General features: G+C 45.4%; 1 protein-coding gene across 1 annotated transcript in view; it reads right to left on the bottom strand.

Annotated features, from left to right (window-relative positions):
• Window positions 1-4,444: 4,444 nt before the first annotated feature.
• The window catches only part of TYR (tyrosinase), a 55,840-nt gene continuing 32,986 nt past the window's right edge, over window positions 4,445-27,298 (bottom strand). The window contains exons 3-5 of the mRNA XM_053385556.1: window positions 22,142-22,289; window positions 14,508-14,689; window positions 4,445-5,082 (exon numbers count right to left, since the gene is read on the bottom strand). Coding sequence (XP_053241531.1) covers window positions 4,862-5,082; window positions 14,508-14,689; window positions 22,142-22,289 — 551 coding nt within the window. The 3' untranslated portion in view covers window positions 4,445-4,861. The remainder of the gene's footprint in view (window positions 5,083-14,507; window positions 14,690-22,141; window positions 22,290-27,298) is intronic.

The raw sequence follows: 27,298 nt of genomic DNA, 5'->3' as shown, positions 1-27,298 counted from the left end.
ACCTCTGGGTGAATTTCACATGGCCAATGTGAGCATGACTCTCATGTCATCCGCGTATCCCATTTCTTTATGACCATGTTTAAAAAACAAACAAACAGGAGTTTGTGCGACTGTTCGCTTTGCAGTGAAAAACTGCATGCCCTGATACCTCTCTATGCCTGCAGAAGCCACTGTTTCGGTAGGTTAAATGAGAACGTACTGGCTTACAACATCACCCAGTTTTTCAAGTTGGAGGTGCTGCTTCTTGAAAGGTGACTGCCATTGCAGGTGTAGCAGCTGCCGAATGTTGTTTTGCTTGCACTGGGGTTTTGCAAGCAGGGGTGGTGGTGGTGGAGGGGAGGATTGCTAGAGGCAGCAATTTGGAGGGAAGTAATTGTGGGCAGAGAAGAGGGCACAATATCGCAAGTGGTTTAAAACCACTTACGATCGCAATCCTGTTGTTCTCGTGAAATTGTCAGTAGCCATCCAGAATTGTAATTGAACACCAGGATTTGTTTCCTGCGATATTACAGAATCCACCCTGCCCTTGTTTTCCTGTCATCACTCGCCAAAGCGTCGTTTTTCCATAGAAAGTACTACAGCATTGTAATTTGGTCGAAGGACATGACTTCTTTAAACACACACACACACACACACACACACGACAGTTTAGAAGTGAAGTCACATTCTCCAGGAAAATTTACAGTACCATTGATTGCCTGAGAGTCTCTGCCTCACTGTTTTCTTGTAAATTTACCACCAGGCAATTAGAATGAGCAGGTCAATTTCTCCTGCACCCTCAAGAGAGAATATTTCTTACACATGCTTTAAAGACTTCTGAAACAAGGCTGATTTGAGGGCCATGTTTTCAGGAGGTAAAATGGTGGGGTGGATAAATTCTTTACCAGTTCAGAATTTGTAGCAAGTGGATGTTGCTGCTGCTGCTGCTATTTTGCAAATCTGTGATGTGTAGAGCACACACCCCCAACTATAAAAAGGTCCCAAATACCTAAAAAGCAGCTGCCCTTAATAACAATTTCTCTGGGATGTTCTGATCAGCAGAAGGTTTGTCCTGGTAGTTTTGCCACCCTCAGAAGTGGCCGAGGAGATGTCTTTCTCTGTCGCAGATCGTAAAAATGGAACCCCCTCCTCAAAGAGGTGCGTCCAACATCTTCCTTGTATAGTTTTCCCAGTATGTTGAAGATGCTTTTCTTTACCTTGGCATTTCACAGTTTAGGTGTTTTGTTTTGTGGGACTTGCTCTGTGTAAGACTTGGGTGTTTAATAATAATAATAATAATAAATTTATTATTCATACCTCACCCATCCGGATGGGTTTCCCCAGCCACTGTTGGTGGCTCCCAACAGGATATTACAAACACGATAAAAGATCAAACATTTAAAACTTGCCTAAACAGGGCTGCCTTCAGATGTCTTCCTAAAGTCAGATAGTTGTTTATTTCCTTGACATCTGGTGAGAGGCTGTTCCACTACTGAGAAGGCCCTCTGCCTGGTTCCCTATAACCTCACTTCTTGCAGTGAGGGAATCACTAGAAGCCCCTTGGAGCTGGACCTCTGTGTCCAGGCTGAACGATGAGGGTGGTATACTGGGCCGAAGCCATTTAGGGCTTTAAAGGTCAACACAACACTTTTTAATAATTGCAACTGTTTTGTCTGTTCTTATAACTGTCTGTCTTGTTTTTGTAGCCTACCCTGGCTTCTTACAGTGAAGGGAGAGGAAGAAATCTCATTGGTAAAATAAATACAAATAAACGATATACCTGGGAAGACTTGGAAAATGTCGGGAACAAGTTAAACACACCAGTTGTGCCTGGTAGGGCAGAAAGGAGGGAGGCCAACAGTAGGTGGCGCAAGAGCAGAGCCAACTCATTCCTGTTTTCTCCCCATCCTCCTCTCTGTTTTTTTTTTTGTAGTGCCTCGTATTCACACACGAAAACAAAGATCACCACAGCCAATCGCAAGCAAACAATCACACCCTAGGCCAACCCCAACCTCTCTCACCACCAAAGGAACACAAGTGAACAACACAAGCAACGCTGACACCAAACTCTACATACATTAAACATAATAGAAACACCACCACCCGACCCCATCCTCCTCTCTTTTGAGACTAAAGGGGAAGAACCTCACAGTTGGCTATAAGTACGAAGGGAAGGTTGGCTGAGGGAAGGCTGAGGTTGATGGGGAAGAGCCGTGCTTTCCCTTATGGACCAGCCATGACTGCAACAAGGTCTAAGACCACACTGTGTGATGCATTGCATCTTCCCATCCAAGTCTGCCTGAGCATTAGCTCATTCATCTGAGGTTTTTATCAAGCTACCCTTACTTACGAAGTAAGCTGAGTGGCTGCAAGGGACAGGGGCATTTACATGGTTGTCCTTCTGTTAGCAGAACTCCCTATCTGGCAGGGTTTGAGAGGGGAGTGCTGGCAAGGTGCCCTCCATGAAGCCCCTCTCCTATATCACTGGACTTTCCTGGTGGGGGCAGCAGCAGCAGCAAAAACACCAGCCATCATTGGGCAGCTGGCTCTGGGAGCCACCAATTTCCCACAATGCCTCAGAGTGATGTAACATTGGGGGCACTGTGCAGCATTGAAATGGGAGGTGCCAAGCCACCTATTGACCTGCAGTGATCAGAAAACTGCAAGAAACTGACTGAAAAGAAGATATGAGCATATATGTGGACCTGCCGGGTACTGGGACGTCTCCTTCCTAGAGACATACTTTGGTGTCTTCTTGGTACCTAATAAAAACCGGTGTGTCCGCTCAGACATTTGATGGCATTTACTTCTTCCAACTCCATCCTCCTTTTGTGGGATTTTATCTGCTCTGCTGTGTTTTGCAATTTTATGCAATTGGTTTTAATTACTGCCATTGTAAAAACCGTAAGTTGTTTTGATATTGGGAGCTGCCTAGCAAGGTCAAATGCTTTCCCCTTTTTCTTTTAAGAATCTGAAAATGTTTTATCAGAAGCACCCTAGAACTTTATCCAGAAAATGCCAGTATTTCTCGAAGTCTCTTTTGCTCTGCTCCAAGTTACACACTGCAGTCATTTATTTTCTTCCCTGCTCGTATCTCTTGGTTCAGAGATGCCTTTGGCACATTGATTTACACACACACACACCAGTTCACCCCATTGCCACTTCCCACTGAATGACTGGTTTAGCCTGCCAATACAATGGGTTCAGGTACGGATTTCACTGCGCCTACCTATTAACAGTCTGTGAAGTCAAGGAAAACTTTCTGTGCGGCTCGGCCGCTGAGATTAAAAGGTTCTGCAGCCACCTGCTTTTATTCATATTGATTGCGGCAGTTGCCGGGAGTGGGCTTGGCAGAGAGCTCCAGCATTATGAAAATTGATCACCATAAAGAGAAGCTTTTGACAAAGTGCTCATGAAGCAATGAATATTCTCCCCCCCCCACCCTCCCCGTCTGTTAACAGTCAGGAAACTGTTTGTGGCTTTGCAGCAAACCTCGTCAAACTGGCAATGCCACTGGAATGTTTAAATAAGAAAAGAATTTCAGAACTCTTGCAGACCCATTTGTTTGAGCTTCACTGTGATTTTGTCCGGGAGGCTAAGCTAGGGTTGCCAAATGTCTAGATTTTCCTGGACGTGTCCGGGATCTCAAGGACGGAATTAGTGTCTGGTGGGGGGTAGGGATTTCAGGAAATCAACAAAAAGTCTGGATTTTTGAAATTTCCTCCAAAATTTCTTTGGGTGAAATATGGCAACTAAGAGAACTCAGAGACAGTTCTGTATTTCATGACTGAACTGAAGTACATTTGTAGCCGTGATATGGCAGCCATGTGATAGTAACACCTGATCTCTTTCCTAAGCTTAAAATTAATCACGGGGCAGGGATGCTCAAGGAACGCGGGTGGCGCTGTGGGTTAAACCACAGAGCCTAGAACTTGCCGATCAGAAGGTCGGAGGTTCAAATCCCTGCAACGGGGTGAGCTCCCATTGCTTGGTCCCTTCTCCTGCCCACCTAGCAGTTCGAAAGCACGTCAAAAGTGCAAGTAGATAAATAGGTACCGCTCCAGCAGGAAGGTAAACAGCATTTCTGTGCACTGCTCTGGTTCACCAGAAATGGCTCAGTCATGCTGGCCACATGACCCGGAAGCTGTACACCAGCTCCCTTGGCCAATAAAGCGAGATGAGCGCCGCAACCCCAGAGTCGCCCATGACTGGACCTAATGGTCAGGGGTCCCTTTACCTCTTAGGGATGCTCAATGATTTCCTTTGGTCTGGATTTGTAAAGAAACCATCCTTATTGGTACTTCCTGGACCTTTGTATCTCTCTGAATATTGTAAAAACTTTTCTCTCACACACAAAAGGAACGTAAACGTACATGCTATTGGTTGAAATGCATTTCTTGTTGTTTTTTAAAGATAAAAAATAAAGTGAATTTATGTGCATTTATTTTGATTTATTTTTTTTAAAAAACCCCACACACTTATGGGAAAATGGCATGGAGCAGACTTATCAATGGACACACAGAAAATGGATATAGAGCACAAAGATACCATTCTTGTCATGTGTGGGCTTGGATCAGGAGGGCATGAGGAAGTAACTCATTTTCTTGACCAAATTTTCCCCTGAGTTGCTAATAGCTATCTTGCTGAAGTAAAGGCAGCTAATGACATTGGCTATTAGCTGCTTGGAGTGGAAGGCATTTTGACTGGGAAAATGTTGGTGGGAAATGGGGTTCAATACCCTATACACTCCATGGCTCCCCCAAGCTGAGGTCCAATATTGTGTTGGCCACCATCAAACTTTGGAAAATGCATTGTGGGCATTTGATAGTGAACCACCCATATCATGATGGCTTTGACTTTAGCCACTGGGGCTTGGCAGCTATTATAAGTGTGACTGATACGTTACATGCTGATAATCTTCGCTCTCCATGAGCAGAGGTTGTGTCTCCTCCGAGATTCTTTTCTTCCTTCGACAACCGAGAGAGATGACTCCAGCAACCAACGTGGCTATAATGGCTCCCACAACAGCCGCTCCCAACAGCCAAGGCCAGATCTGGCGGGCTTGCTCCAAATAAGGCACCAAAAAATTCTGGAAGGGGTTGGCTGCACAAAGGGAGAAAATGCTCTTGGTTACACATGAAGAAATGGAAATACAGTGGTACCTCGGGTTACATACACTTCAGGTTACAGGTGCTTCAGGTTACAGACTACGCTAACCCAGAAATAGTACCTCAGATTAAGAACTTTGCTTCAGGATGAGAACAGAAATCGTGCTCTGGCAGCACGTCAGCAGGGAGAGGCCCCATTAGCTAAAGTTGTACCTCAGGTTAAGAACAGTTTCAGGTTAAGAACAGACCTCTGGAACGAATTAAGTTCTTAACCCGAGGTACCACTGTAACTGGGCAATCTGAAGCTCTAAAAGGGGCGAAATTCTCACAGTGAAGTGGTTCCTACAGCTGTGTTGCTTCCACCTTACAGTTGCAAAGTTCTTGATGTGCCAAGTTGTACATTTGACTAGGAGGAAACTGGACTTGAGTTCAGGGCTTGTAGGAGCGCCAATCAGCGAATACCCTTTTTACAATAGGGTGTGTTGCATTTTTCAGCTTTCAATGTCCAAAAAATGAGGGGTGCTAAAAACACACACCATGATTTAGGAATTCAAAAGATGCTTTGGTTAAATTAATATAATTTAGTTTCGCTCTGCAAGTGAAATGTGTGTAAAAGCATAGAAGTCGCTAAAACCTGATCGCCAAGTATTTGCAGCGATATTATTTATTTATTTAGCGCGACATTTTCAGACGGGAAAATTAATATCTTTGGCTTTTCAGAAAGCAGTTTATGTGCTCCTTCGTCAAATGTAGGCTTACCAAGCTAAATGTTGCCCGATCACAAACAAATAATGGCAGATTTGAATTCCTCTCACCCCAAAACACATATTTTTAAGACCCCTCACTGAATAAATGTGCACAAATTAAATTTCACCCCTAAAATGACACACCCTAGTATTACAACTTGTGCTCTTAAGTGCACTGGGGAGTCTTGAGGGTCAGAAAAATGACAAGAAGGGGTGTTAAAGAGAGTGATGAGGGTGTGTCAGAAAGAGAGAGAAATGAGATGGCCCCACCAGCTTTTGGCTCCACTGCCATCTTCAGCCCTGTTTAGTGATGAAGAAGAAATTCAGTTATGTTTGTGTTGTAATGAGGAACTTCCTGATCCACACTTCTCAAAGCAACACACAAAACCAAAACACCTTTGCAATTCACATGCCCAAACATGGCAATGGAATTCTCCAACCAAGCAATACATTAAGAAATACATACAGCCATACCTTGGTTTTTGAACAGAATGCGTTCTGGAAGTCCGTTCGACTTCCAGAACGTTTGGAAACTGAGGCGCAGCTTCTGATTGGCTTCAGGAGCATTCTGCAGCCAATCGGAAGCCGCAGAAGCCACGCCAGATGTTTGCTTCCAAGGCAAAGTTCGCAAACTGGAACACCTACTTCCGGGTTTGCAACGTTCGAGTTCCGAGTTGTTTGTGAACTATTCCACAGATTGCTGCTGAAAAGAACTGAAGTTGAGATTGGAACAATGAGAAACTTGGAGAACTGAAACGGACTGGTGTGCCCGTTCCTAGCCGTGCCTACTGCTGGCACAGAACCCCCAACAGATGGTCCTCAAGTGTGTGAAGCCCTTGGCAGAATCATAGAATCATGGAATGGCAGAGCTGGAAGGGACGACAAGGTTCATCTCATCCAACCCCCTGCAATGCAGGAATCTCAGCAAAATCTCAGGAAAACAACTGCCCATTTATGCCATAAAGAAACGAGGCTGCTAGTCTAAGGGTTAAAGGTTCCATTAGTGCATAAGCTCAGGGGAGTTGATTTCATAATCGGTTCCTGGCTTCCCCTCCTTTGCTCCCAATTTCCATCTTCCATGAAATATTTGCATCTGTAATCATATTCACAACAGGCCCACTTCTGAGCTCTCCAGCTGATAGTTACCTGCTCTAAAAGGCGTGAAAGGAAATCATAATTACTTTCCAAAAACTGGCTGTTTATGCCCGTTAATGTTAATTAAATCAATGCAGATAACACTTGCAATAAGCCGCACCATTTTGAATGTGCGTCCCCCCCCCCATACGGGGGATTCCCCCCTCCCCCTCTCCTACACTTCTCTTCTCAATTACCTTTATTTTCCTCTCCCGCCACAGCCAGAAGAAATCCCAGTGGCTAAAGTCCTCTTCCTAATCTTTTATTTTAGCTTGACATTTTAATTCCTATTCTTTCCTGTCACACCTTACTGCGAGTTAAACCCACAGACACCTCTCTCCAGGGAGATGTTTCTGATGCACTGTCAATTCTAATTAATTGACATTTTATTTAATCCCCGTGGTACTACTTCACAGTCAGGACCACAAAAGCAGGTTTTTTTTTCTGGAATGAGATTGTGCAAAATAGTTCATGCCGTTGTGGTTTGTCCCAGTTCTACCTTCAAAGGGCAAAACCACACGGCACTTTGGGATAAATTAGAAACAACAGCATTCTATAAAATGACCATGCAATCACACCAGGAAAATCTAAACCTAAAATCTAAATCTAAAATAATGGGTTGTATTTGCATTTGACTTGAGCCTTTGTTTTGATGAGGAATAGCCAATATGGTTGCTTCCAGATGCTACTGAACTACAAGGCCCATCATCCTTGACCATTGGCCATTCCAGTGGATGACCTATGGGAGCTGTAGTCCTACAACCTCTGGAAGCAACCATATTGGCTATTCCTTTTCAAAACAAAGGCTCAATTCAGATGCAAACACCAAACCATTATTTTGTCATAAATAAATGCGTCTCTTACTTCCCCCTGCAACTTCCTTGTTCCCAGCAAAGCATCTCATTCCTCTGAGCCCAACAAACCATGGCTTGTATAAACCATGAAGGTAAAGGTAAAGGGACCCCTGACCATTAGGTCCAGTCACTGACGACTCTGGGGTTGCGGCGCTCATCTCGCTTTATTGGCCGAGGGAGCCGGCGTACAGCTTCCGGGTCATGTGGCCAGCATGACTAAGCCACTTCTGGTGAACCAGAGCAGCGCACGGAAACACCATTTACCTTCCCACCGGAGTGGTACCTATTTATCTACTTGCACTTTGACGTGCTTTCGAACTGCTAGGTGGGCAGGAGCAGGGACCGAGCAACGGGAGCTCACCCCGTCGCGGGGATTCGAACCGCCGACCTTCTGATCAGCAAGTCCTAGGCTCTGTGGTTTAACCCACAGCGCCACCCACATCCTATAAACCATAGTTTGCATGAAAACCAGAAAAGGAAACCATGGTTGAGTTGTGGTTTCCACTTGTCATCCAACTGAAAAGTAAACTCTAGTCAAGCATCATCTCCTCACTCAATTAACCACATATTAATTAACCACGAGAGGGAGGAATTGTCCCCACAGACTGCAGCCGCACTGCTGTGTCCCAGTCAGCACCCACCTCCACTGCTACCCATGCACTGAAGGAGAAAATCAACAGAGGCAGCCTGTTTTATGTGGATAGGCTCTTCCAGGGATTGAGAACCTCCCTCTTCAGACCATCTTCCAACAAGGGAGGTGAGTGGGGAATGCGGTACAGTCCCACTCTCTTCCTCGCACAACACTAAACAATGCCCCAAACAGAGCTTCTGTCTTATGCCCGTTCAAATGCAATGGCTTGTACAGTTGTAATAATCTCTGTGTATACTTTGTTTCTTAACAAGCCTTGACAGCTGGTGGCTACTGTTAGAATTCCTGCTCCATGATTGCAGTCATGGGATTGTTGTCTTTCACATGATGGTGTATGTTTTGACTCCACAAAGTGGAAAGTGACGAAGACAGGACGTTTGTGTTACTGTGTTCCGTGAAGTGGGATTATTGTCCTTTATTTGTCTTCTCTTTGCTGTCTGATGCTAGAGAGAGAGGGAGCCATGTTGCAGTACTCCGTGTGTGTTTATATGGAAATAAAGTAGATTAGCCAAAATGCTGAGTTGCTGAGGTCTGTTACACAAGCTGCGAAGACTCTGCGGATCCCTAAGTGTGCCGATGTTTGTTGGCATCGGTCGCTGTGATGTTCGGGCAGAAGAAAGCTAATGAAGCTCCTGAACGATTGACCAGGAGGGAGAGAACATGCCAGTCGGGCATGTGTCTCTGCCAGGGTCCTACTCGAGTGTAGGCTGAGCTCCTGACAGCTACTCTCTATGCATCTCAGGTGCTCGGATGAAGGCTGGAAACCTGCATTTCACATGAGCGTGAACAGTGGCGGACTCTGGGCTCTCAATTTCCAGTGGCACCCTGTGTGGCACTAAAATCCAGGACCCCCGCCTCTCATGTTCCATTCTACAGCATTGTGGTGGTGCCCCGTGCAGCGTGACATGCAATATGGCCACACTTGTTATGCTACCCTAAAACTGCCTCTGAGCATGAAGGGCAAAAAATGCAGAGAAGGAGAGCTGATAAAATAGGCAGACTTAGAATCATAGAATCATAGAATCATAGAGTTGGAAGAGACCACAAGTGCCATCGAGTCCAACCCCCTGCCAAGCAGGAAACACCATCAGAGCACTCCTGACATATGGTTGTCAAGCCTCTGCTTAAAGACCTCCAAAGAAGGAGACTCCACCACACTCCTTGGCAGCAAATTCCACTGTCGAATAGCTCTTACTGTCAGGAAGTTCTTCCTAATGTTTAGGTGGAATCTTCTTTCTTGTAGTTTGGATCCATTGCTCCGTGTCCGCTTCTCTGGAGCAGCAGAAAACAACCTTTCTCCCTCCTCTATGTGACATCCTTTTATATATTTGAACATGGCTATCATATCACCCCTTAACCTCCTCTTCTCCAGGCTAAACATGCCCAGCTCCCTTAGCCGTTCCTCATAAGGCATCGTTTCCAGGCCTTTGACCATTTTGGTTGCCCTCCTCTGGACACGTTCCAGTTTGTCAGTGTCCTTCTTGAACTGTGGTGCCCAGAACTGGACACAGTACTCCAGGTGAGGTCTGACCAGAGCAGAATACAGTGGCACTATTACTTCCCTTGATCTAGATGCTATACTCCTATTGATGCAGCCCAGAATTGCATTGGCTTTTTTAGCTGCCGCGTCACACTGTTGGCTCATGTCAAGTTTGTGGTCAACCAAGACTCCTAGATCCTTTTCACATGTACTGCTCTCAAGCCAGGTGTCACCCAATTGCTTGTTTTAAGCAATTCCAGCAAGACACACAGTTCTGCATTTTGCATCTGGCTGGCAGTAAGTATCCATGAATGCTCCAAGGTTATGCTGTTTGCTTCCGCTTTGCAAACTAGAACCAGTGTTTCTTTTCCTAAAAAAATTGTTTAGGGGTATTCTCATTTTGACTCAAGAAAATCACCATTTTATAGTTCAAATCGGGGGAAATAAATACAGTAAATGGACAAAAATACCAAGAACATTATCTCATATTACACAGCTGACAGCTCACAGTTAACTTCCACATTGGCCAAACTTTCATCAGTAAAACACCACACATCCACATTCCACACTGCTTCACACATTAAACGCCCGCTTCCATCTGAGACTCAGGAAACACCAGTAAAGGAAATGAAGCTGCCATCAGGGATAGCAGTAGAACTGACGATTCACCGTGCTAGAGAAGAAACTAAATTTTATTTTGTTTTTAGTTTCTTCTCCTGTTAGAGTCACAAAATGTTTAGGGGTACGCATACCCCTGCATACTCCCAGAAAGAAAGCACTGAGTAGCACTTTCAACTTGGACGCTCACCTGTTCTTGATTCTGCCTCCAGCCAGCCCTCACCTGCCTGCCTTCTTACTTACAACCAGCCCAGGGGGTTTATCTGGATGCCAGCTTCCTTCTCCCTAAGTCTCAAGTTTTGCCCTTGTACAACTCAGCAGGACACAGGAAGGGGATAAAATCTAAGTCAGCTGGCTCCGCCTGTCAATGGCTTCCCTACCAGTCCCAATGGGTGCCCGCTTTCACTGCCCCCACTCTCCCAACATGCATGCTTGTAAATAAAGCAGATCTTTCAAGAAGTCTCCAGTGCTTCCAAGGAAACCGAGCCCACAAAGGACCGCCTCATTTCAAAGCTAGTTAGCAGGAGGGAAACAATGAAAAAATTCCTCACAAGCTGATCAAAAGAGAATATCAAAGTGCAAAATTCTCTATTTGAACTAGATGCCAAGTCAACGTGTCAGACCCCTCCTTTGAATATGGTATTGAGTGATCAAGACCTACTCTGGGCTGCCCAAGTGAAACTTCATGTGAAATCTTTGGAGCAATGCAGGCTGATATATGAGCAGTAGTGCCCTCTGATTCCACACCAGACCTCCCCAACCTGGTGCCCTCCATATGTTTTGAACCCACACTGACTGGGGCTGATGGGAATAGGAGTCCAAAACATCTGACGGGCAGATTTTTTCACATGTAATAATCGGATAGTGGCCACAGCTTGAGTAGATCATACGCTCTGTGCGCAGAGAAGTCCAGGATCAATTCTTGCCGTCCCCAGTTAAAGTATCTCAGGTAGCATGACAGTTAGAGACCTCTCTCTGCCTAAGACCCTGTAGAGCTGCTTTGAGTCAGAGTAGACAACAGTAGGCTGGACTCATCGCTGGCCTGGCTCAATATAACACAGCTTCATTTGCCTTATGGAAGGAACTAGCTATAGCTCAGTGGTAGGACATCCTTTTTGGTATGCAGATGGTTCAATCCTCAGCATCTTCCACTAGGGATGAGAAGGCCCTCTACCTGAAACTTTGCAGAGTTGCCACCAGTCTGTATCTTCTTTGGTGATCACTCGTAGCCAAGTAGGATTGTCTTCCATGAACACAGTCTTAACAGGGAGTCCATAAGTGACTGTGGAGGCCAATTCTGGATCCATATGTCCTTCCACAGTGGGGACATAGGTTTCCAGGTGGGCGTTGATCATGGTGAGGGTTTGCCAAATGTTCTCGTTTCTCCTTTTTGCCCTGAGTTCATGCTTCTTCAAAATTCATGACACCTTTGGTAAAGGCTGTTCTCCAAACGGAGTGCTTGCAGGCCAGTGTTTCCAGTTATCAATGCTTATAACACTTTTTTTTATAAAAGATTTGCCTTGAAGAGTTTTAAACCTCTTTTGTTGTCCATCACAACAGCATGAAGCAGGAACTAGGGACACGTTGCGCTGCCGCTTTTATACTTCCCCCCACAATCCCCCTTCAAAATGATTGGGCAATAGCTCTGGGTGATTGTGGTGCCACCCCGGAGTAAGGGTGATAGCTCCACCCATGCCAGGGTGGGGGGGGGGACCAGTTTGAGGGTCTGCCTGCAACCAGGACCATCTATTAAGATGATCCCATTTCTTGCCTAATGAAATGTGCTGACATTTTCCAGAGTGATAAGTGATCTTTCTGACAGCATGTCTGTGTGGTGGCAGTGAGGGAGGGAGTCGTGTGTGTGTGTGTGTGTGTGTGTGTGTGTGTGTGTGTGTAGGGAGGGGGCATGATTTAAACATTAGCGCCGCTAAAATGCTTCTGCTGCCTTTGGCCTGTGATTAGTGCTCTCTTGGCTCCCAGCTGAATTTCCAACCAAACACCAAACAAATTGCACACAGTTTTTGGAAACGGCGGGGGGGGGCGCGATGGGTAGCACTCTCCGCTCTTATCGGTTTGCTTTGAGAAAAATAAACCAAACAAGCAAACAACCCAAATACAAAACACCCCTAAAGGGGGCAGTGCTGAGACAACGGAGAGACGCCTTTTCAGACAGAGTCATTTGATCTGGAACAGGGCTGTCGATTCATGCTCTCCCCTCCTAGCGATTTCTGGGGAGCCAATGTGACATGATAGTATTGTGCATTCATGTGTGTGTGTGTGTTCTTCATAATTATTATGTTAATTATAGAAGTGGGTCCCCCCCAATTCAGAGTGGGACTGCAGGATTGTGGAGCCTGGGTTTAACAAGCCTTTCCCCTGCTCCCTGGTCCCGAATTTCTGTTCTTCCCCCTCCCCCTGAAGCTATTTGCTGCAGCTTCCCTCCTGGTATCCCAGAGTAAGTGAAAGCTGCTCTACTGTGTGTTTTATGGCGCACTAAAAAGACAGGGCAGCAGGCACTATGGGAAGGAGTGCTAGAGAGCAGTGTGGCTGGATTTATTTACTTTGCTTCAAAGATTTGGAAGCCTCGCTGACTAATCCAGGCTTAAACACCAGCCCACAAAATCGCTTGCAGGCCAGTCACTTTTACCAATTTGGTAGGGGCTGGCAGAAGTAGGATGGAGAGCTCCATGCCCCTTGCAGAAGCCTAGTGCATTTCTATGCTTGGTGTGGACGAAGAGGCCTCACTTCCTCCCTTTATGGTGGTTGCAGAGGAAGGACAGGACGTTTCATCTCTCCTCCACCTGTCTGGTCACTTTGACAGTTGTGTCCAGTCAAAGGCGACTATGGGGTTGCGACGCTCATCTCGCTTCAGGCTGAGGGAGCCATTGTTGTCCACAGACAGCTTTCCGAGTCATGTGACCAGCATGATTAAAACTGCTACTGGTGCACAGAGGGCCGTGACGAGTGCCAGAGTGCACAGAAACGCCATTTACCTTCCCACCGCAGCGGTACCTATTTATCTACTTGCGCTGGTGTGCTTTTGAAGTGCTGGGTTGGCAGGAGCTGGGAAAGAGCAACGGGAGCTCACTCCGTTGCGGGGATTCGAACCGCCCACCTTCTGATCGGCAAGCCCAAGAGGCTCAGTGGTTTAGACCACAGCGCCACCTGCATCCCATGTTTATGGTATGATGCTGGAGAAGGTTCTTCCTTCTGTATTTTGATGGGGTAGCCAATGGGATGTTCTCCTGATGTTGCTGGACTATTACTGCCTTCATCAAGGACCATTGACCATGCTAGCTAGGGTTGATGGGAGTTGGGAGTTCAGTGTAAGAGCATAAGAAGAGCCTGCTGGATCAAGCCAATGCCTCATCTGGTCCAGTATCCTGTTCTCACAGTGGCCAACCAGATGCCTGTAGGAAAACAACAAGCAGGGTGCAAGCACAATAGCCCTCTCCCCTCCTGCGGCTTCCAGCAACAAGTATTCAGAAGCATTACTGCCTCTGAGTATGGAGCATAGACATCATGGCTAGTAGCCATTGATAGCATTATCCTTCATGTGAAAAACATCTGGAGAACGTTGTCTTGGCGTCCCCCTGGTAGGCTTTGATCATGATTGTGGGCTGCTATTTTACAATGCACTTTATTGATTTTTTAAAAAAATGTCTGCTCTGGAAGCATAAAAGGATGGTATATAATTCTAAATTATTATTTTTTAAGTGTATGGAAAAATTAACACACACCCAGATGTTTAGGTCTTATTTGAGTGCCAAGTCTCAACAGCCTGCTCCTCCGGATTGTCCTAGCATGCAGGGACACCACAATCTAGTATCTCAATTCATGGTATTGTCACACGGCCTCCACCGTATTTTCTGATCTGGCTTTACCAAAAGAGCTTACGTCTAGAAAACAAAGGCAACTGCCTCAAGATTTCTATGTTACCTGGCTCTACTAGATATTCATAGTCGTATCCCAGATCTCTTGAAGAAATGAAGAATTCCCCGTTCCGGTAGAGAGGAATGAAGGGGACCATGTAAGATTCACGGTTATGTCCAATAGGGGCATTGGCTGCCGGGTAAACCTCACGCAGGGGCTGGTGTCTTCTGAGCCACTGCTCGAAAATGCTGTGAAAGGAAACACTCATATGAGTATTGTAACACCAAGGGCAGTTTCATTTTTAAGGCAAGGTGGAAAGGTCAGACAGAAGCATCAGTAATACCATCTTCACTCAACATCTAACAAGAAGGAACAAACTGAGCCTCCTTAAGTATTGAATTCCATCACCTCGGTGCCACCACAGAAAAGGCCCCGCCTTCTTTCGACTCTACATGAACATTTGCTTCTGCGCTTTGACAGCATAGCAGTGCAGTCTCGTCTTATTATGTACAGCTACATCTGTATGTTTTTGTAAGTGAGCACTACAGGACTTGTTGTGTGGTGCTCATTGTGTTGTGTGACATATACAAGCTGGATGTTTAAAGTGTATGGTTAGTTCAGCAATGATTGTGTTGGTGCTTACATTATTGATGTTGGTCATTCCAATCTTAAAATCCTCAACAGGTGCAAATATTATCGTATTTATCCTTAACACAAAAATGAGACCCCACGATTATTGTATATACGTGTAAATATTTTAAGCCAGTCCGCCCTTGTTGAGAGGCCTGAATATTTTTTCCAGTGGCGTCTGTGCCCGCTCTTGGTAGCATGACACTGTGCCCTGCCAGTTTTCTCTAAGTCTTGTACAGAACGGTGCATGACATGAAAGACAGAAAAAAAGACTGGCAAGGAGGAGAGAGAGGATACATTCTGAGACTGGATGTCAGATGCAGAGCTCGTCCAGATCAATGTTTTGCAGAGATCGTTCTCCTTCCTCTCAGAGGATGAGCAACAAGGAGGGTGGCTCAGATTTCCCGAGTCCAAGAGAGGCCAAAATTAACCTTTTCAAAATAAAAACATGAATCGCATACCCAGCAGTACATGAAGGGCAGTCAGCAGTTTGCTATGTAATTATGCTGAAAGCAATCAGGGCCAGAGATCTTACATTGCTGAAATTCACCTTAGCCAAAAGAGCACCTGTTCCCAGCTTAGGAGTCCAAAAGTTGATGGTGGTTATAATTCATCAGTATTTTCACCTGTCTCGCTGTAATGTTTCTTTGTGCTCTCAGCTTTAATAATCAAAATTGAATTCTGCAACAACCAATGTGCATCCAGCATGTTGTTACAGACACTGCTTCTGCTAGCCACCAGTGTGGAGTAACCGACTTGATTTTCACCACAGCCTTGTGAGGTAGGTTAGGCTCGGGCAGCGACTGGCTCAAGGTCAGCCAGTGAACTTCATGGCTGCTCAAGGATCTGAACCCAGGACTCCCCTGTTAGAATTCCTGCTCCATGATTGCAGTCATGGGATTGTTGTCTTTCACATGATGGTGTATGTTTTGACTCCACAAAGTGGGAAGTGACAAAGACAGGATGTTTGTGTTACTGTGTTCCGTGAAGTGGGACTATTGTCCTTTGTTCTTTCTCTTTGCTGTCTGATGCTAGAGAGAGAGGGAGCCATGTTGCAGTGCTCCGTGTGTGTTTATATGTAAATAAAGTAGATTAGCCAAAATGCTGAGTTGCTGAGGTCTGTCACGCATGATGTGCAAACTCTGCAGATCCCTAAGTGTGCCGGTGTCAGTTGACATCAGTCGTTGTGATGTTCGGGCAGAAGAAAGCTTTTGAAACTCCCGAACGATCGACCAGGAGGGAGGGAATATGCCAGTCGGGCATGTGTTTCTACCAGGGTCCTACTCGAGTGTAGGCTGAACTCCTGACATCCCCAGCCAGAGTACAACACGCTAACATACCCTCCAACATTCCTCAAATGAAAATGGGGACATTTCTCACCCCCCCCGCCAACTGACCCTCCTTGACCCCCTTTTTTTGTTGTACCCCCCAACATTTCCTATCAGAAGAAGGGCAAGTGTCAGACCACTTCACCGACGAGATACCAGACATGAATGTATGTAAACGACTACATTATTACATGAGCACTGTTCCACAGCATTTGATATTTTCATTTACATACATTCATTTGAAACAAGATGGGTTTGTGAAGCAATTCTATATCCTCCCACCACGCTGACAAAGAATTCTACGAAACAGTAGTCAATATCTGGAATCACTGTTCAGTGTTGGACATCATATTTGCTGAATACACAAAGCTTCACAGCTTGCCTTTCATCATACAAAGTCTGGTGCCTCGCTTCATTTAAGATTTTCAGAGACTTTGAGACAAAAGATTTCATTTTGTACTTGTTATGGTTTGAAGGAATTCTGTAAAAGATTGCCTATTGCATATGTACATGGTCATCGTGTTGCCTAGACATTGCTAACGTTCTCTTTGCAACACAGGGGTTTGTTTGGTTACTTACAAGGGAGGAGGTTGGCAGCAATAGCCTTGGAGAAGCCATGGAGAGGCGATGGGGTGCTCCCTCACAGCCGCCGCTGCTGCTCGGGACAACTGCTGGCTTATTATTTATTGAATTTACCGTATTTTTTGCTCTATAAGACTCACTTCTTCCCTCCTAAAAAGTAAGGGGAAATGTGTGTGCATCTTATAGAGCGAATGCAGGCTGCGCAGCTATCCCAGAAGCCAGAACAGCAAGAGGGATTGCTGCTTTCACTGTGTAGCGATCCCTCTTGGTGTTCTGGCTTCTGAGATTCAGAATATTTTTTTTCTTGTTTTCCTCCTCCAAAAACTAGATGCGTTTTGTGGTCTGATGCGTCTTATAGAGCGAAAAATACGGTATGCTTATCCTCATCCCTGAGCTTGGCAGCTGTACTGGCATGGAAAACATGGACATTCTGGGATCAGATCAAAAGCTGGGATGGCTTTCATAATTCTGGGACTGTCCCTTTGCCAGCTTACTGTTTCCATGACTGTCAGCTGTGCATATGGCCTCTTTCTCTCTTTGGCAATCACTCGTAACCGAGTAAGATTGTCTTCCATAAGCACAGTTTTAACAGTGAGTCCGTAAGTGACTGTGGAGACCAATTCTGGATCCACACGTCCTTCCACTGTGGGGACATAGGTTTCTGGGCGGGAGCTGATCATGGTGTGGATTTGCCAAGCGTGCCTTCCTCTTAGCACGTTTCTCCCTTGCGTCCTGAGTTCGAGTGTCTTCAAAGCCCATGACACTTTTGGTAAAGGCTGTTCTCCAACTGGAGTGCTCGCAGGCCAGTGTTTCCCAGTTGTCGGTGTTTATACTACATTTTTAAAGATTTGCCTTGAGACAGTCTTTAAACCTCTTTTGTTGACCACCAGCATTACTCTTTCCATTTTTAAGTTCGGAGTAGAGTAGTTGTTTTGGAAGACGATCATCAGGCATCCGCACAACATGACCAGTCCAACAAAGGTGATGTTGGAGAATCATTGCTTCGACACTGGTGATCTTTGAAGAAGCAAAGATCACATGCAATGTAGTGCTGACCTTGTAGGGTGACACTTTAAATGTTTGGTGCAAATGGGATCTGACTCCCCCCGCCCTTGTAGTTACCCCTCCCATGAATTCAAAACTAAATAGCGCTCTTCATGTAAAATACAGGCTGATTTGGGCCCCGAGTTGACAAACCTTTCAGGCAACTCAGGTTTTTATTTTCTAAAAAAATAAAAATATATGAAAACAGATTTTACTGTAACTGTGGGCGGAAGGCCAGCGGTAATGGCCACCTCTTGACCTGCCTTTGTCTTGCAGATCTACTGTGGATTTGAGCCACAGCTCACGCAGCTCGACAGCATATCATTTAGAGCAAATTTCGGCACTGGAGGGGGAGGCGAGGGCTGCAAACAGTTGAGGCTCGCTGTGCGAATACCGAGCGATCAAGGTAATAATCATCATAATACTTGGCATGCACACAGGGCCTTTAAAAAAAATACATCCTGAATTGCAGCATGAATATTAATCAATCAATCTACATGCTAAAAGCAGATCGCCCCACAGGAAGAGGGGAGTTTTTCATTATGCCCTGGGTACAGGAAGGTGATAGATTCAGAAGCCGTAGGAGCAATGGGTGGCTTGTCTCCATAATGACAGCACAGCATCAACCCCATCGTGTTAGGGCTCTATAGGAATGCCCACACTTCCTGTTGTTGTTGTTTAGTCATTTAGTCGTGTCCAACTCTTCGTGACCCCCTGGACCAGAGCACGCCAGGCACTCCTGTCTTCCACTGCCTCCCACAGTTTGGTCAAACTCATGCTGGTAGCTTCGAGAACACTATCCAACCATCTCATCCTCTGTCGTCCCCTTCTCCTTGTGCCCTCCATCTTTCCCAGCATCAGTGTCTTCTCCAGGGAGTCTTCTCTTCTCATGAGGTGGCCAAAGTATTGGAGCCTCAGCTTCACGATCTGTCCTTCCAGTGAGCACTCAGGGCTGATTTCCTTCAGAATGGATGCGTTTGGTCTTCTTGCAGTCCATGGGACTCTCAAGAGTCTCCTCCAGCACCATAATTCAAAAGCATCAATTCTTCGGCGATCAGCCTTCTTTATGGTCCAGCTCTCACTTCCATACATCACTACTGGGAAAACCATAGCTTTAACTATACGGACCTTTGTTGTCAAGGTGACGTCTCTACTTCTCAAGATGCTGTCTAGGCCTGTCATTGCCCTTCTCCCAAGAAGCAGGCGTCTTTTAATTTCGTGGCTGCTGTCACCATCTGCAGTGATCATGGAGCCCAAGAAAGTAAAATCTCTCACTGCCTCCATTTCTTCCCCTTCTATTTGCCAGGAGGTGATGGGACCAGTGGCCATCATGGATCCTTCATGGATCACTGCCCCTTCATGGATCACTGCCTTGCCGTGGCGAAGGGGCTTGAAGAACTCAGAGAAGCTATGAACTACGCCGAGCAGGGCACACAAGATGAACAGGTCATAGTGGAGAGTTTTGACCAAACGTGATCCACCTGGAGGAGGAACCGGCAAGCCACTCCAGTATCCTTGCCAAGAAAACTCCATGGACAAAGACAACAGGCCACACTTCCTACCTCCCTCAAAATACTGGCACCAAAATATTGGTTATTATAGTTTAATTACACTTTTGCCAGCCTCAATTGGATAAAAGAAAGCACTTCTTCACACAGCTCATAGTTAAACTATGGAACTCATTGCCACAGGAGGCTGTGATGGCCAGCGGCTTGGATGAGGATTAGACAAATTAGCGGAGGATAAGGCTATTGATGCCTACGATGGCTACACTCTGTCTCTGCAGTTGGAGGTAGCAATGCTTCTGAATACCAGTTGCCAGAAGGGAGAGGAGGGAGGTTCTGTGTTCAAATCCTGCTTGCAGGTTTCTCACAGGGAAGTGTGAGAACAGAAGGGGCCACTCGCCTGATCCAGTGGGCTCTTCTTGTGCTTATGAATGCTCTCTTGTCTGCTGACAAAGGTTACTTACAAGAGGAGAGGGCCAGGGACACCAAGCTATGGTCTGTGGTTGGGGTAAGGAACCAGGCCACTGCAGTGCAGTGTATTTTCTTTCTTCTGCTTCTTTAATCTCAATCTCCTTGTATTTGTATTGTTACTTTGCACTGTACCTTTAAACTCAACCTCATTGTTATTAGCATCACCTGGAGGCGGCTTTATATGTTTCTCAAAAAATATTGTTCGTAGCAGTGACCACATTATTACATGAGCACTGTTCCACAGCATTTGATATTTTCATTCACATATATTCATATATTGAGTTTATGAAACAATTCTATATTCTCGAAAGAGCAGTCAATATCCGGAATCTCTGTTCAGTGTTGGACATTATATTTGCTGAATACACAAAGCTTCACAGCTTATCTTTCGTCGTACAAAGTTTGGTACCTTGCTTCATTTAAAGACTTTCAGAGACTTTGAGTCTAAGATTTCCTTTTGAACTTGTTATTGTTTGAAGGAATTCTATAAAGATTGTCTATTACGTATGTATATGGTCATCGTGTTGCCTAAACATTGTTGACGTTCTCTTTTGCAACACAGGGGTTTGTTTGGATACTTATAAAGTTCAGCTAAGCAGTCCCAGGGAATCCAAAGAACAGAAAGGAATGGTACCTCAGTGGTACCTCAGGTTAAGTACTTAATTCGTTCCGGAGGTCAGTACTTAACCTGAAACTGTTCTTAACCTGAAGCACCACTTTAGCTAATGGGGCCTCCCACTGCTGCTGCACCACAGGAGCACAATTTCTGTTCTCATCCTGAAGCAAAGTTCTTAACCTGAAGCACTATTTCTGGGTTAGCAGAGTCTGTAACCTGAAGGGTATGTAACCTGAAGCGTATGTAACCCGAGGTACCACTGTACAGAACAGTTGAGATTCCCGCATCTACAGTTCCAGGACCACGTGAGTGCTAAGGATGATACTGAAGGACCAAAACATTGTTGTCAGTTTGGCATGAAAGAACAGCAAGACATCTGTAGGTCTTTCCGTGCCAAACAGTTCCCTTGTTTCCATCAATGTTTCTCTGTGCCTGCTCTGATATCACGTGTGCTGATTAGCCCCACCTGCTGGCACTGATGTATATAGCACATACAGCACAGCTGTATTTACAAAACTTCGCTCCTTGAAGGTGTTGGCACTTCAGATGCCAACATCCGAGGATGGGAGTAAATGGTTGTGTGGCATTGGGGGGTGGGATCAGCCAGGGCACTCCTGCTTCCTGCTCATCTTTCCTTGAAAAAGTACGCCGTTCACCCAAATGGGGTTTATTATGTATACTGGCAGATACTCCCATGGTTTTCACATCTAAGAAGGCACATTTTCATGCAGTGCGTAAACTGTGGCACTTGCTCCCGCAGGAAGCAGTGATGCCCCCCAACTTGGATGGCTTTAAAAGAAGAGCAGGCGGATTCATGGAAGATTAGGAGGCCATCAATGGCTACTATAATAATAATAATAAATAATAAATTTTTATTTATACCCCGCCCTTCCCGGTTCAAAAACCAGGCTCAGGGCAGATAACAACAAATTTAAAACACTTAATTGTAAAAGCAGCATAAAATACAGTATGAAAACAATAAAATTCAAAATTTAGAAATCAATTTAGGGGAAATAAGCATTAGATAATCCCCAGGGCTAGCTGGCTGAATTGGTCCTACTTGGGCCAGCGAGGAGGCCAGAGGAGAATTAGCTGTGGGGTCTCTTGCCTGGGGGCCAAATATAACCCTGCAATTTTCCTATTTGGCTCTCAGAACCTGCTCCATACCCTCTCCTCTGCCTCCATCCCCCTCAAAGCTGCATCTCTGCATGGTCCTGCTGTGTGCCTCCATGGGGTGTTTTCAGCTGACAGCATCATTGAACTCTGTTGATGGCTCTTGCTTGTCCAGATGGTGACTAGAGAGATGTGTGTACTTGTGGGTGGAAACCAAAGGTAAAATTTACATAGCCCCACCCACTTTCCCCTCTAGTCCCTCCCACCACTGGCTTGTGGGCCCTGGAAGATATGCGCCAGAATGAAATGCATTCTCTGGTATGACAAATTCCCCCCACGCCTGATCAATAGCTTTCATATTTGTCTGCACTCACGGAAGGCATCACCCTTACCAGGAAGCTTCCTCCCTACCTGTCGACGAAGGCGTGGTGCAGTATGAAGATGGGATCATTAGCTGAGCCTTGCACCTGGGACATAGAGCCATTCATGTAGATGTGCAGGGCATTGTGCAGGCTGCTTTGGGACACGTTCGAGATGGCAGTGCTTGGATTCGCAAAGCCTGTAGGGAGGAGAGGAAACAGAGCAGCAAATGGCAATTATTATTTTTTGCAATAGACATTGTGTTCATTGCAATACATGTTGATTAGGGATGCTTTTAATGTTTGATGTTTTATTGTGTTTTTAATATTCTGTTGGGAGCCGCCCAGAGCAGCTGGGGAAACCCAGCCAGATGGGTGGGGTATAAATTTTATTATTATTATTATTATTATTATTATTATTATTATTATTATTATTATGTTACAGCAAGTGAAGTCCTGCTCAGAGTAGACCCATCAAACCTAGGTTCACTCTGCTCATTAACTTAAGTGGTTCTAGCATTGGCTACCATCTAGTGCACTCTTCCTATCCATACATTCCCATTTGTTTAGCTCTATGGGCCCCTGGCCTGTTCTCTGAAATCTGGTGGGTGACCATGAGAAGTGAGGCCTTTGTCACCCCAGCACTCAAACTGTGGCCTAGTTTATCTAAGGAGGTCACCTGCACTCCTTAATTGCTTAAGCCAGTGTGGTGTAGCGGTTAAGAGCGGTGGACTCGTAATCTGGTGAACCGGGTTCGCGTCTCCGCTCCTCCACATGCAGTTGCTGGGTGACCTTGGGCTAATCACACTTCTCTGAAGTCTCTCAGCCTCACAGAGTGTTTGTTGTGGGGGAGGAAGGGAAAGGAGAATGTTAGCCGCTTTGAGACTCCTTCGGGTAGTGATAAAGCGGGATATCAAATCCAAACTCTTCTTCTTCTTACTACTCACTGTCTGGTAAGTTGCAGTATTGGTGGTGATGTTATCTCAGCCGCTTCTCTTGTCCAGATGGAGGCCGCTGGAGACATCTACAGGGGACCCTGGGCACCTGGGCACCCAGGTTTGTTTTTGTTTTTTTACTGTGGATGTCTAGCCTTCGCCAGATGCCACCACCCACTGCCTTACCTCCGACTCTTTGGTGTCACGGCAGTGACTGGGCCAGAGCCTGAGCCATGGGGCCTCTGTTGGGGCCTGCTGTGGCTGTGGCCATTCTTCTGAGGCACGTCTACGGCCATGGTGGCCCCACCAGAGGCCCGCAGTGGAGGCCCCAGCTCACTTGCCGCCATGCACCAGGCATGGCATGACGTCATGACATGTGTGCGCACTATTGGGCACCCACAGTCTGGAGCCCAAGTTGGCACCTCTGTGGGACAAATGGATGCAGCATCCATGGAAACAGATCTCCACGACAGAGAAAGAAAGTCAGGACGTCCGTGTCAGAAAATAAATGAACCCCCCAGCTTCTGATAAGCGTCCAGTTTCAGATATTCGGAGGTTATGGGTTTGTGAACACAGGGACACCAGATTTAGCTTGCACGGCTAAGCTATCCTTCATGCTATAATTCATTATATGGCATGCAAGGAAGAAGCCTTTGGTTTTGTCCATCCTGCCTCTCAGACAAGCTCACCAGGTCCTGGAAAAAAGCACATGGAGGGGGGGTAGGTGGCAGAAGGTGAGGAGGAGGTGGCTGCTTGCTTTGGCATGTCCCTGAGGGTGGAAATCATCAAAACAGACCTTGCGTCAAGCCCAGTGATTTGTACAGGTTAATAACCGTGCAAACACTTTCTGGACCAGTTGGCATTTCTGAGCAGTTTTTTAAAAGCAGCCTAAGACTGCCAGAGAGAATTGAATTTCAGTCATCAATGGGAACTTGGCATAAATCTGAAATCTGCAGTAATTGACTATTTAATATTCTTTTTATGGGAGAACGGCTTTACATAACTTTCGGTATTAACAACTAATGAGGCATGATTTGCTTTAGAACATGACTGTTCCCCTCATTTGGCCCATCCGTGTCGCTCATGAGTTTACTCATGTGTATTAAGAAGCACAGTCATGGATCGTTGTGACAGCATAAAACAATGCATTAACAATGCTGAACACAAGAGCAACTGGCACATTTTATTTTATTTCTTGGTTGAATAAACAAATGTCTATCCCATCGTTCCTCCCAAAGAAGTCCAGGGCAAGAACAACAACAAATAGCAGGAAAATGATACAGTGTGAAATAAAATAGAATACAAACAGTTGCATATCCTTGAAGCTAATAATTTCAAGGTTGCCAGGAACAGTCTCTTTCAGTCATCAAATGTCCGGGTGATGCCTTTAAATTCCTCCTGAATGTTAATAATGAGGAAGACAGGCACACCTCACAGGGAGGGCATTCCAGAGACAGGGAACCACCACCAAGAAGGCCCTGCACATCGTTTTTACAAACAAAGAGACTTAGGACAAATCAGGCCCCTTGAGGAGATGCCATTTGTAAGGAAAAGGTTGTGGGTAGTAGTCTGAGGTGAGCCAGGAGGGAAATCAGCAGTCAGGACCGCAGAATGAACCAGGAGGCAGGAGCAAGGAGCAAGACAGAAGCTTATTCAGTTATTTTGTCTGAAGGACAAGCAAAAACACATGAGGAATCCAAGACCAAAGACCTGCCAAAGATGTCAAATGGAACAGGAAGCCATTTAAAACCCTTTCCTTCCCATGAGGTTCCAATGGATGGAATGGGCAGTCTGGATGGGCAGATCCAGCTCTACATATTTGCCAACCCAGAGAGGACAATGACAGCAGGATTTGCCACACTTCCCCTGCAGGGCTGGTGTGTGAGTCACTAGCCCTGCTACCCCTCAAATCCTTCTCAAAGTGCCCCTCACCAGGAGAGATACTTGATGACAAAGGATGCAGGTGCCTGATAAAGAATGATAGAAACAGAGGGCTGATGACAGGCTGAGTAATTTTTCTTCACACCCAGCCTGAAAAAATATATGTTTTCTGTGCAACTCTTGCATTGTGCTCAGCCTGTGTCTTAACAAACGTGTCCCCAATCTTCTGGTATTTCAGTGATTTCTTTCTTTCTTTTTTTAAAGATATTTATTAGGGTTTTACAAAATGAAAAAAGAAAAAAAAGAAAAAACACAAGTAAAAAAACAATTCCATCTTTCCATCACATTCTTTCATTTGCTTGATTCCCGGACCTTCTCAAACCTCCCTTTTTGTATTCCAATTTAATTTGTTAGTTCAGCAAATCCTTCCCCTCTTTACTTATCCTAATCTTTAATCTTAAAATAATGTAACGTTAGATTTTTGTCTATTAATAGTCTAATTTTTTCATACTCCTTATAGCATTGTAGCTAAAAACCACATAACTTTTCATCCAACATCATTCTAACATTCATTAATTTTACAATATTTCTGTAAGTAGTCTTTAAATTTCTTCCAATCTTCTTCCACCGACTCTTCTCCCTGGTCTCGGATTCTGCCGGTCATTTCTGCCAATTCCATGTAGTCCATCACCTTCATCTGCCATTCTTCCAGAGTGGGTAGATCTTGAGTCTTCCAATACTTTGCAATAAGTATTCTTGCTGCTGTCGTAGCATACATAAAGAAAGTTCTATCCTTCTTTGGCACCAATTGGCCGACAATGCCCAGGAGAAAAGCCTCTGGTTTCTTCAGGAAGGTATATTTAAATACCTTTTTCATTTCATTATATATCATCTCCCAAAAGACCTTAATCCTTGGGCACGTCCACCAAAGGTGAAAGAATGTACCTTCTGTTTCTTTACATTTCCAACATTTGTTATCGGGCAAATGATAAATTTTTGCCAGCTTGACTGGGGTCTGGTATTTCAGTGATTTCAGCTATCTCCCTGCTCCTTATTATCTCACCAAATCTGATTCATTTTCAACAGAAATTGCTGGATACCCTGAAACCAAATTGTGCCACGCACTGCAAGCTTTTAGAATGGTTTATACTAAGCCAAGGGCTTAACAAATTGTGTGTGTGTGTGTGTGTTTTACCTCCACTTCTGCGATTTTCACTTGTTACTGAACACACGGTACATGGCATATGATTTCAGAATGAGCACCCTGGGTATTAATTAGTCTGGGTTACTAAAGGGGTCACGGGAAAAGCCCAGTACATCAGTCTTCGCCTGCATTGATTTTTGCTTGCTGTCTAAACATCCATGACCCTGTGTCACCAAAGACATGAAAGTCAGTCTCTTGAAGCTGGTTCTTTTTCTAAACACCAGGGGCTGATTTGAACAGGGGCATTATTATTAGTAGTACAGTATTGCGACATCCAGCAAGGATGCAACATCTTCATTCAAATACATTGCTCTCTCCCCATCCCCACTGGATTGAATTCACACATTCAGCTACCATTAACCAAATGCCTGCCTTCCAACATTGAAAGGGCTCTCACAAAGAAGATGGAGAAAACCTGTTCTCCCCTGGTGCGGAGAGCAGGACTAGAACCCAAGGGTCAAAATTAGGGGGGTGCGTTCAATAGCTGATCTCTGCCTGATACCCTGGAGAGCCACTTCAAATCACGGTCAGTCAAGGATCTGACTCAGATCACATTCACACGATATATTGAGGACACTATGATACAACTTAGTCAGCATCTTAAAAAGCAGAGACATCACCTTGCCAACAAAGGTCTGTATAGTTAAAGCTATGGTTTTCCCAGTAGTGATGTATGGAAGTGAGAGCTGGACCATAACGAAGGCTGATCGCCAAAGAATGGATGCTTTTGAATTCTGGTGCTGGAGGAGACTCTTGAGAGTCCCATGGACTGCAAGAAGATCCAACCTATCCATTCTGAAGGAAATCAGCCCTGAGTGCTCACTGGAAGGACAGATCCTGAAGTTGAGGCTCCAATACTTTGGCCACCTCATGAGAAAAGAAGACTCCCTGGAAAAGACCCTGATGTTGGGAAAGATGGAGGGCACAAGGAGAAGGGGACGACAGAGGACGAGATGGTTGGACAGTGTTCTCGAATCTACCAGCATGAGTTTGACCAAACTGCGGGAGGCAGTGGAAGACAGGAGTGCCTGGCGTGCTCTGGTCCAGGGGGTCACGAAGAGTCGGACACGACTAAACGACTAAACAACAACGATACAACTTTAAACAGTCATGGCTTCCTGCAAATAATTTAGTTGTAGTTTGTTAAGGGCGCCGAGAGTTGTTAGAGCTATGATTCTCAGAGTCTTTT

Source organism: Podarcis raffonei, chromosome 4 (assembly GCF_027172205.1).
Source record: "Podarcis raffonei isolate rPodRaf1 chromosome 4, rPodRaf1.pri, whole genome shotgun sequence".
Classification (NCBI taxonomy): domain Eukaryota; kingdom Metazoa; phylum Chordata; class Lepidosauria; order Squamata; family Lacertidae; genus Podarcis; species Podarcis raffonei.
The sequence above is the reverse complement of the archived record's forward strand: the minus strand, read 5'-3'. Positions and strand labels throughout refer to the sequence as shown.